The sequence below is a fragment of the Seriola lalandi genome, unplaced genomic scaffold (genome assembly GCF_002814215.2).
Source record: "Seriola lalandi dorsalis isolate HSWRI2012SDOR001 ecotype SW California unplaced genomic scaffold, Sedor1 jcf7180002054575, whole genome shotgun sequence".
Classification (NCBI taxonomy): domain Eukaryota; kingdom Metazoa; phylum Chordata; class Actinopteri; order Carangiformes; family Carangidae; genus Seriola; species Seriola lalandi.
The window spans coordinates 434,131-446,094 of NW_019525128.1; the positions used below are offsets into that span (position 1 = coordinate 434,131).

Here is an 11,964-nt window from a genome sequence, read left to right on the forward strand (position 1 = left end):
ACAGCAGAGAATTGTACATAATCATTTGCATGATGAACCAAAGCATTTGCAACTTGTTCAAAGAAATGAGAAACTGCTTTCTTGATGTGCACAAGTGACACAATGATGTGAAGATTGAACAAGTAGTTTTGAGAATTTCAATTCTGATCTGAGAAACGAACCAAAGCGACTGAGAAAAACTGTAAAAGCCTTCCAGCATCTCCATAGAAATAATCCCTCCTTCTGCTGGGATGATTTAAACGTGAAACTCTGCAACATGACACCTGGTGAAACATCAGACTTTCTCTGACTGTAGCTTGATACTGAACAAAAGAACAACAACGTAGAAATGAATGTAATAAGTGAGTGAGAACAGTGTATGTGTTTAAAAACAAAGAATTGATGCAATTAGCCTGTTAGCTTTTGTGTGTGCTCAGGTTATTTGAACACTGATTTCATAGTGTGTATTCAAAGTTGAAAATATATATGATGTTGGTCACTTAAGTTGACTTGAATGTTTTGAATCTACAATATATTATAGCTGATAATAATTAGGGCCCGAGCACCGAAGGGTGCGAGGACCCTATGGTAATTGTAATGTTTTTTATTTGGGCCCAAGCGCACCGGAGGGTGCAAGGACCCATATTTCATAGGTCTCGCCCATGGGTGCGCCACCAACTGAAAATAGGAAGTAACTCTTGTGATGTGACAATCATATCATTTACATGACATGAAGCATCCCCAGAAAGATGATGGTCAGACTCTTTGACTGATGTTTCATGAATTTATTAGAATCCATTCCACAAAAATAAACTATAAACTATTAATTGAATATACATTCACAAGGATACGTCTATCAAAGAAAAATAACAAACCATGAAATAAACTTTAATCACATTCGTACCTTGTTCACTCTCCAACTGAGGTGCTAAATCCTTATAGTGTGGCCATCTTCCTCACAGTAGATAGTCGTCAGTTATGAGCAGCAAAATTACCTAAGACGACTCTTTATGCAATTTAAGACCAAAGTTTTCATAATTTTTAATCATAATTGCAACTGCATTTACCACATTATTGTGACCAACATGTCTGGGCAGACTGCATAGAAGTGGAGTACTTATCTAGGCAAGTTGTTGACTTCCGCTAATGGAGTTTCAAAATAAAAGCTCAATTTTCAAAATAAAATCTTTTACATGCAAACAAGAAAACCATATCATTGTAATAAACTAAACATGTGCAAATGTATGCAGTTCTTACAAATACAAAATAAAACAAATGACACTAAAATACAGGGTCATTTACATGACATTTTCATTGTAAAGTCTGATACAGAGCTTCATGTCTGCCATTAGGTGGTCTCTGCCTCCGCCTAGTGGTCACCATTAAGAATGCATATAAAAGCCCCTTAAATCCTCTCTGCTGCCACACAGTTTGTCTTAACCCATGAGCGCAGTGTCCAGTGAATGTTATGATGTGCGACTGCTTCAAATGGCGCACTGCGAGCCCCCCCAGAAGTGCACAGAGGAGTGCGAGGGCCCAATAAACGTTGATTGCAGCTTTAATTATTATTATATTTTTATCTGATGTGATTTTAGAAAAAACGTCGACCAGTTCCAGTTGATAAATCAGACATGAGGGTGTAAATGTTGTGTTTATATATGTTTGCATACATACAAACATAAAAACATAAACTGCTGATGTAGTTATGTGCATGTATGTATGTATGTATGTATGTATCTGTTTTAGAGTATGTAATGGTCTATGCTAAGCTTTATAGGTCATCTTATTTATTTAACTCAATACTATTTCATACATTTTATATTTTATACTTTTCGTATTCACTTGATATATTTATATTTTTGAAAACACCTACACATTGTTTTCGGTATTTCTAAACATCAAAAACATATTTCCTCAGCAGCAACATGTGGTGACCATGGCAACCTGAACCCAAAACTGTGTGAATGGCTGAACATGGTGGAGGTAAGTGACAATAGATTTAGTTTCTCATTTGCTCATCATATCAGTATATCATAAACATACATCATACACACATGATCAATATGTCGTAGTCTGTTAACTAATCCGTTTCTAATTCAGTAAAAACATTAGAGAAGAAACTGTGTGACTGATGCTGATGTTTAACTTTATAATTATATTTGACCTGAATATAGAGACTTCAAACCCCTTTAATGTATTAGTCTATAATCAATGGGCCTCCATAGTTTCAATACATTGTCATTAAGTTATCAACATAAATGTGTCATGAGGAACTTTTTGTTTTTTAATCAAATACAGAGTTTTTGCTGCCAGACATGATAGATACGATGACTCTGACTCATGAAGTAAAACAGCTCTTCCAAATGAAAAGTCACAGCAGCCATTTCCTAAAGAATACATGTGACACATGAACAGCTTCACTCGTCAGTCCAAACACTTATGAACTGTGCTGAAATGTGTCCCCTCTCTCCCCCATTATCTCCCCATCTCTTCTCCTCTCCTCTCTCTCTCCCTCTCTCTCTCCTTTCCTCTGCTCTGCCCTCTCCTCTCCTGTCCTCTCCTTCTCTTTCCTCTGTCTTCATCTTGTCCCTTATTTGAAGGTAAGAGGAGTTTAATTCATCAATTTGTGGATTTAATGAGCAAAAGTTGGTAAATAACAGTTTTGTTTCACTGAGTCATGGCGTCCGTCCCTAGCGAGGGTCCGCAGTGGTGGCTGCTCCACAGTACAGCCATGTTAACGTCACTCAGGGCTCTCAGATGAACAAGGCAATCATAGCCTTTCTCCGAGAGAAGCGCTTGGTTCACCTGCTGCTTGCCCGCTGGATGATCTGTTTCTACACGGATCACCGTGTCGGGCGTCCCTCCCTTCATCCCTGATGAATACCTGGAAAGAGAAGCGGCCCACTTTGGGAAGTTTGCCAGCGGGTTCAAAACAGTTTGTCTCAGCTGTAAAGATGCCAGACCGCAGCATGTTCAGTCTCTATGGAGACACGTTTTCATGTACCTGAGCTACCCATCAGGAGTCGTACAACTGTCATTTAAAGTTAAATTTCTTAAATTCAGTTAAATCTATGCTGTTAACTTGAGTTCTGGCAGCATGAAATGTTTTGAGTGTGGCGATGTCGGACAGAAATACTCATCCTGCCCACATAAAGAGCAGGCGGCGGGCAGCGCAGGTGAGCAGCAGACCTCAGGCTGATGAATGAAAGGGGGGAGACTGCAGCCGGTGCACTGATACACTAAAAGAGCAGAGAGCAATGAGGTGAGGAAGCTGTGATGACGCTGAGGGACAGTCTGTAGAGGAAAATGAAGGCAGTGGACAGACAGAAGGAGGAGTGAGGAACACTGGGACAGCTGAGACTGAAAGTGCAGCTGCAGGTGAATTGAATACTGAGGATGTTGAAAAGGATAATGAGATGTTAGATGATGACTGTCTGATATTGACAAACAGCCATATTCCATACAGGGAGGGGTAGAGATAAGCGAACAGTGTTGACTGAGCTGAACAGAAGTAAGAACATAGATGTGCTCCTCTTACAGGAGACACACAGCTCAGTAGATAATAAAGGAGAATGACTTGGAGGGGACAGGTTTTTCTAAGTCATGGTACTAACCTTAGTGCAGGAGCAGCCATTTTGTTTTACAGAATCTTCATCTAACAAATGTTTCAGCATGTAAAGTACAGCAGGGCAGGATTGCATGTAGTGCAAGCAACAATCAGACATACAATTTGTATTTATTAATGTATATGCTTATAATTCTAGTGCTGGTCACATAGAGCTGTTTCATAAACGTAATAATAAACTGAAACAGTTCAATATTAGTGGTAGGAGGAGATTGGAACTGTACTACTCATCCTTCAGCTGAAAGAAATGTAGGAGAGCCTCACCCACCATCAGCCTCACTTCTGTCCAGTGTGGTTGGAAAATGACCTCATTGGCGGAAACTTCATCCAATAGCTAAACAATATACTTGGGTGAAAGTCTCTGAAGGCAGTGTGAGGGCCTTACAGGTCTTACAGGTTTAACCTTGGCAGTGAAGGGGCCTCTGTTTCATAACCCACTCATACAGAGCAGGATGCTCAGTTCCATCAGAGAATCCTTATAACAGCTGGACTGACAAAGTTGGCCAGACTGAGGTCAAGACACTGGGGTCAAGTCTGTCTGTCTTCTGGAAAGGCTGTTGGAGGAGGTGACGGACGGTCTTCCTGGGTTCTTTAGGGAGGCGTTGGGGACGGAGCTTGCTGAGGATCATTCAGTCACATCACAGCAGTTTCCTTCATTGTCCATCTGTGCTGCAGTGGAGGAGCAGGGAGAAGGAGACGGAGCTCTGCTCTCTTTCAGAACACCAAAGATACCAGACTTCTCCAAAGCAGCAAAGAGGAACCTGATGCTGCAGCTGTGAAGGTTCCAAACAGAGCATCATCAGCTGGTGTCCAAGAGTCCAGGTGGTTTGGTGTGTTGGCACCAGGGTAGTCTTTAACACCCACCAGTGTAATAACAGCCCACAAACGTAATAAACCACAAATGTAATAGCAGTTGCCTACTACAAACGTAACACGTACTTTCCTGCAAATGTATTACATATCTATCTATTACATTTGCAGGTTTAGATGTCATTTTAAGGATTTTAACAAAATAATTTAACTTTCTTTGCATAAAAACTATATCAGACACATTATTATTCAAAGAAAAGTATGTTATATACATCTATAACATGTCTTGAAGGAATCTTTCATGATTGAATTTTGCTATCATTTATTTACATCAAAAATAACTTAACTGTGATACTAATCATAATTATCATTATTAGGGCCTGAGCACTGAACAGTGCGAGGACCCTATTGAAACCTCGCTGTTTATTTTTATTCCTGAATGAAAATGGCCTTTTTGAGGGTCTTCCCAAGTCCAAAAACTCTTGTGGCACAAATTGCACTGGGTTTCACCTCCATGCGCGAAACTTTGTAGGCACATGTAGCATGTCAAAACCTACAGAAAACAGCTGTACCCTAAACCCAACAAGATATGAGCTGTTTTGACTTTAATCTGTAATTTTTGCGATTTCACGACGTCATACTTTAACAAACTCCTCCTAGGGAATTAATCTGGTGGACATTATATTTGGTCAGTCTTATTTAAAGACCTTTGCAATGTTTTCAAAATTGTGACGCATTTTAATTGATGTTGCAGGACTTGGCCATGGCAGCATGGTGAATTTTGATGATTCGCCATGAAACAGGAAGTTGCTATAATAGCTATAATAGTTGCTGTAGTGAACACTGAGTTTGCCCGTGTTGGCACAGAGAACCTGATCCTTCACCATGAAAAATCAACTTGCTATAACTCCAGTATGCATTGTCCAAACTTTCCCCAAACGATATAGGTTTGATAAGAGTTGCGCCCTGAAAAGAATCTGCATGCTCATATTTATTAATACTCATAGCGCCACCTAATGGAAATATGACATATAATATTTTACAATTTCAGCAGGTGGACCAAACCCTCACCAAAGGTGGTCAAAACATTTGAAAACAAGAAGTTACTCTTGAGTGGCAATCATCATTTATTTACAATTTCAATGTCTGCTCTACACGTGACATACAAACACATGATGTCATGACACATGAAAAGCTGCAGATCTGTTTTACGTTTGTGTGCTTGTGTGCTGTTATTACGTTGGCAGCTGGAGGTCTCTGTTCAAACCTCCCATAGAGAAATGCACTGCAGATCTCCAGTGCAGGGTAGTGCATGGGGCTGTGGCTACAAACAGACATGTGGCATATATAGACCATAGAGTAAGAAGTCATTGTGTGTTTTGTCAAGCTGAGGAAACTTTACATCGTCTTTGTCTCAACTGTGCCAGACTGGCTCCAATCTTTTCCTTGCTGCAGAAGTGGCTCGATGCTTTTGAAGATAGGCTTTTTATTTTTGGTGCCAGGTTTTCTGTAGCACAGCGGCAGATTTGTCTGTCTGGTTCGTTTTTTACTTGGTCAAGGCTAGATGAGCATTTGGCTCACTAGAAGGAATGGAATGAGGGGGACAGGTTCTGTAGATGTTGATAGTATGTTCAAAGGTCTGTTGACTACATGTCTTAGAATAGAGTTTGTTTATTGTAAAAAAAGTGTAAAATAGTTTAGGTCTATTTTGGGATTTGGGGATGTGTGTGTAGTGTTTCTCGTGACTCATTTGTTCTCAGTTTCTGAAAACGCCAACAAAAATTGTTATCTGTATATTTCTATTTTTTTTGTTTGTTTTGTGAGGAGGAATGTATGTGTTTAACTTCCTCGTGTTTGTTTAATTTGACTGGAAAATTGGACTGATAAAGGGTTGGTTAAAGGTCAAAGGTCTCTCCGCCTCTCTCCTCTCTCTCTCTCTCTCTCTCCCTCCAGCTGCTCATGGTGGAGCTGTTGGTTTCTGTCTGTGAGATTGTGAGGTCTTGACCTGACTGTAGATAGAGTGATGTACACTGTTGTGATGGTAATGATTTGCAGACATATAAATAACATTGAATCACAGCCATTCTCAGATGTTGCTTGTTGACTGTCTCCATCTGAACTACCTGCTCAGGTGAAGCCGGCACCATGCTGCAGGTGTCGCTGGGCAGGAACTTCTCCCACAGCACCTTTGTGTTCAGAGGTTTCCCTGCGCTGCACGGACATCGCTGGCTGCTGGCGTTGCCCTTCTCTGGCTCCTTCCTGTCAGTGCTGCTGGGAAACTCTCTGCTGGTTCACGTCGTCCACCGCGTGGAGAGTCTGCACAGCCCCATGTACCTGCTCATCTGCACGCTCTGCGTTGTCGACATCCTCGTGGTGATCACCATCATCCCTAACATGCTCCTCGGTCTCCTGTTTGACTGGGACGAGATCTCGTTGGCCGGCTGCTTGAGTCAAATGTTCTTCACTCACTTCCTGTCCTCGGTGGAGTCCACGCTGCTGCTGGCTATGGCGTTGGACCGCTACGTGGCCATCTGTCAGCCGCTGCGCTACGCTGAAATCGTAGACTCCTCCATGTTCATGTGGCTGCTGGTCTTCACTCTGCTGCGCAGCATCTCCATCATGGCGACGCTGGTCGGTCTGGCCGGTTCGCTGTGGTTCTGCGGCTCCAACGTGATCCAGCACTGCTACTGCGATCACATGGCGCTGGTCAGCCTGGCCTGTGACAGCACTGAGAGAAGCAGCATCGCAGGCCTCGCCGTCATTGTCTGCTTTGTGGGTGTGGATATCTCACTCATCTTCTTCTCCTACATGAGGATCCTGAGCGTCGTCCTGCAAGCAGCGTCGGCCGGGGAGGACCGCTGGAAGGCGCTTCATACCTGCAGCACTCACCTGATCGTCATGATGTGTTTCTACCTGGTGGGCAGCGTCACCTTCCTCTCTCGTAACCTGAACATCGACATACCGACGGACATCAACACCTTCATGGGACTCTTATACATCCTGTTCCCAGCAACCATCAACCCCATCATCTACGGAGTTCGGACTAAAGAAATCCGCAATGGCTTCTTTAGGATTTTTAAACTCAGAACAAAGAGAATAATGCCAATAAAAGTTTGTCCTGCTGGAAAAAGGCAATCGTGACAAAGCTTTACATGAATGTCTCATCTGTTTTTGACGAACATTAACATTTCTCTGTTTTCTGAAAGAAACTCACATTTATTCATCTTTTTTTTTTTTTAATTTACAGGCTCTTTGTATTGTATATTAAAGGTTCTGTGAAGGATCATCACTGACACTAGATGTTGCATTGAAGCAACAGCATCTCAGATCAATACAAATGCTTCTTCGGACCGATACACTAGGACCAGCCGCACGAATGACTCTTTTTTAACTTTCTGGATGTTTTAACGGTCCACCGGCCTTCCAGGAATTGAGGCGATAGTCCTCGGTCCATTCCACCTGTGCTCTGGTCTCATGTCTTTCTTTGTCTGAGGCCTGTTTAGATGAAAACATCCTGCCAGACCAGCTACCAAAGCAAAGACCAGAGAAACTCTATTGTTCTAAATCTCATTTGCAGAACCTTACAGAATTAACAATTAACTAAATCAGCCAGGAGTAACTTGAATGGTTTTAAAATTGGTTCTGAATAATGTAATAAAGTTTTTGAGTTTTGTTTTAAATGTACTCTAATGTTGGTGTAGTGACGTAGTCGTGAGTTATTTTACTATGGTGACAAAACATCAGCATCATATACAGCTGCATCACACGTTATCTGACAAGTTACAGCTACAGACAGAATGTCAGAGATATGTTTTAGGTCATTTAGAAACCTTGTGGGCATTAAAGAGTTAATCCAACAAAGGGAACTTTTATTTATTTTTACATTGCAAAATTTCACAAACACGACATATTTGGCTTAAAATTTTTTAAAGATCCCTCTGATGAAAATCCAGTGTTCAACCTTGTTAACATCCATATGATGTTTTCATATAATACAAGAGAGAAATAATAATCAACACCGTGACGGAGTGTTTCCACCTCGAACTGCTGTGAACAGGTTTCATACATCACAAACCTAACGAACCAATCCTGTCAACTAGTGGGGACAGGGGGCGGGGCTAAATAAACCTGAAACCTTGTCAGTACAGAGAGAGAGTTAGCATTAGAACAACCACTAACACTGTGTCAGCCACTGACAGTTACAAGCTAACAAATAACATTAACAAATAAAAGATGCTAAGTGCGCTAACCGTTCTGATCCGTCTGCTAGTCTCTGGTTCTGGTCTCAGACTCCTCATCTGAGTCTGGGTCTGACTGAGGCTCAAACATGTGGCTGAGTCTCTCCGATGTTTCCTCCTCTAACCATCTTGATGCTCTCTGCTCTTTCACCTGTCCACCTGGAGCAGGCAGGTGGTGGGCGGGGCTCAAGGCCTGATCCACATTACTCAATCAGGAAGTAAGAGTAAGAGCTTCAGCCCCAGTTTTTATATGTGAAAACCAGGTTCAACTAAATATGAATCATAGGAGAGGAGTTTTACAGAGTTTAAAACATGTCAGGAGAAAAATTTAAAAAAACGCATTTAAGGAATCCTTATCAAAAATATCATTTTATATTATGTGTTTATGTTTAAACATAAAACCAGATTATGTATAATCATCAGGACTCAAAATCAAGTCCCTGAGCGAGATACTTGTTTCCATAGTAATGTTTTTTTTTGTTCCATTTGAAAAACATCACGAAGCCAAAACAGACAGGTTGCCACAAACGTCCCTTTATTAAAGATGCAGTGGGATATACAGGTTTTCTCCTGGCCCTGTCAAAATAAAAGCCAATTCAAACAATATTAGAAATAATAAAGATATTTTGGGTGTTTTTTATCTTTATCTTGTAATATAATGTTACAATGAAGAAAAAAACGGATTGATTTAGTTAGTCAGGTAAAGAGTGACATCTTCTCTCCATCATCACATACACACTCACACACACAGTACTGATGACACATCTACACACTGACTCAGTTCACATGGAGCAACGTCTCAGACTGGCACTGCTTTGTTTTGAATGTTCAAATTAAACATTTGTTTTGTAAAATATATGTTTAGTAATTACACCTCATCAGGTCTCCTGATATGAGTAATATCTGTTCATCAAAGGACCATACTGGTGGGTTTTTTTTCTTCCTTTTTTTTTTCAACCGTCATTTGAAATACATCCTGTTTACGTTGCGTCCTCGCTGATCATTTTCTGAATCATACACCAGTTTTTAAATTGAAAATCATCCAGCAGAGAATTCCCATCCTTTACTTTTGGACAAAGGTCTGTTATCACCATGGTAACGCACATGAAAGCAGGGACTGTTGAGAAATGTTGGTGCATTCAATGATGTTCATACTTCCGAGACTCGATCAATCATTGAAGATTTTTAAGGAACAACTTTCCGTTCCTCTGTTCCTGATCTAATCAACTGTGACTAAAACTTTATTTCCTTTATATAATGAAGATGAGAGTTTAAAGGGAGCAGTGAACAATGTCACAAGGCATTTGAGAGAGTCACAGTTACAGTTCTTTTGGATTTAGCATCTGGACAAGACAGATGTGTGGGTGTTTTTTAACAACGATTGCTTAAATAGTGTTTCAATAGTAGAGCCGATAAGATAACAAAGTAAGACTTTTTTGATGTTAATACTATGAGAAATATAATTTCATTGAAAAAAAAGCCAACATTGTTCATCTTAGTATAATACATAGAGATAAATAAAGATAGACGTAGCCTCTGTGACGTCACCCACAAGGTTCTGAAGAGTGGTTTTGGAGTTCGCAGTGAGCTGCTCCACTGTCGCCATCTTGGCAGTGCCTGACTCCTCCCAATGGGCTAATAAAAAAACGGGCAAACGGAGGGTCTTAAGTCGATCAGAGACGTCGGTGAATGACGGTTTGTGGCGGGCATACACTCACCCTCCTGTCACTCAAAGAGGCAACACCCTCAATTCTACATAACTTTAAGTCTTAATAAAATGTAAACAGGTGAGTTATATAAACAGTCGTCATGAAGGAGGAAATTAGCTTTAGAGAACACACACGTTTCAGTCAGTATAAAGAACTACGGTTCAGACAGCGACCGTCATCTCTCTGCCAGCTGATTTTCATCGGACTGAAGTGGAAGCTGCTGCAGCTGTGTGCGTGGAATGACGTTGTTCCAAATACTGGTGATGATTTGGAAAATGATCAACATCAAAACATCAAACAACAAACACTTGTATGTTCCTTTAAAATCCGGATCATCCTCTATAATGGGTTGATTATTCATGACATTAATAAATCATATAAAGTACTGATGTATTTCATGCAAACTAGGCCAAAGGTTCCTTTCAGCTGATTGGCGACTCTGACAGTTTGAGGTCCTCTCGGCTGGTCAGGACGTCCTGCAGGTCTCTTCTCCTCTGGTGTTTCTTTGTGTTGTGCAGCTTCGTCCACACACACATATTGACTGTGGAAAGTTCATGAACAAAAACCTCTGTCAGCTCCAGTCCACGTTGTGGTTCCAGGTGGTGGACAGCTGTCCCAGATCAACCCAAGTTGGCAGTGTTATTGTTTATAAAGACCCTCTGATACGACAAATCGAAACTAATCTCAGCACAATGTTACTCCTGTTCGGTCCCTAATGGAAACACGTAGAATAAAGTGAAGCATGCTACCAGTCATCGTTTAGATTCTGTGAGCGCCGGTTCAATGCTTCAGCCGGCCAGCATGGGAGTGGAGAGCTGCTCCACCACGACAGATGTCTAGGCTGCGGTAATCTAGCTTTTTACACTCCAGCAGGACGCAGAGAGAGGACGGACATGAACGAGAACACAAACACGGCACCACCGAGTGTTTAAAGGGTGTCCAGACTGTGGTTAGACCTAAAGGTGACCTCCATTAGCTCCACACTACAAATGGCAGCGAAACAATAACAGCAGTGGCGGCGGTGACGCTCATCGCCTTTATCTGTCATTGAGTTTCGGCGAGTCCACTGGCTCTTCATCCTCATCCTTGTCGTCTTTCGCCCCGATCAGCCGCTGGCGGGCAAAGTCTTCAAAGATGATGTCATCATCGCTGAAGGAGGAAGAGAGGGAGGATGTTATGGAAGCTGATTGATGACAAAACGAACATAAGGTTTTCATAAAAGTTTGAGCTGAGAACAAGTTTAGAGATCAAAGGATAGAAATGAGTGAAATCAATATCTACAGCCGATATATGCAGCCACAGGCTAGAACAAAGACAGGAAGCAAAACCTAGATCCTGATATACGTCTGATGTAAATCTGATGTATCTGATGTATCTGATGTAAATCTGATGTATCTGATGTAAATCTGATGTATCTGATGTATCTGATGTATCTGATGTAAATCTGATGTATCTGATGTATCTGATGTAAATCTAATGTATCTGATGTATCTGATGTATCTGATGTATCTGATGTAAATCTAATGTATCTGATGTATCTGATGTATCTGATGTATCTGATGTAAATCTAATGTATCTGATGTATCTGATGTATCTGATGTAT

The 11,964-nt window shown here is 41.1% G+C and overlaps 2 protein-coding genes across 2 annotated transcripts in view; one reads left to right on the plus strand and one right to left on the minus strand.

Moving 5' to 3' along the window:
• Positions 1-6,355: 6,355 nt before the first annotated feature.
• On the plus strand, positions 6,356-8,212 carry or55e1 (odorant receptor, family 55, subfamily E, member 1). The gene has a single exon (XM_023417512.2). The coding sequence runs from the start codon at positions 6,560-6,562 to the stop codon at positions 7,553-7,555; it is 996 nt and encodes a 331-aa protein (XP_023273280.2). The 5' UTR covers positions 6,356-6,559; the 3' UTR covers positions 7,556-8,212.
• A 958-nt stretch (positions 8,213-9,170) lies between these two features.
• Positions 9,171-11,964, minus strand: part of arrb1 (arrestin, beta 1) — a 35,616-nt gene continuing 32,822 nt past the window's right edge. Inside the window, exon 16 of the mRNA XM_023417534.2 lies at positions 9,171-11,510. Within this exon, the coding sequence (XP_023273302.1) occupies positions 11,399-11,510 (112 nt within the window). The 3' untranslated portion in view covers positions 9,171-11,398. The remainder of the gene's footprint in view (positions 11,511-11,964) is intronic.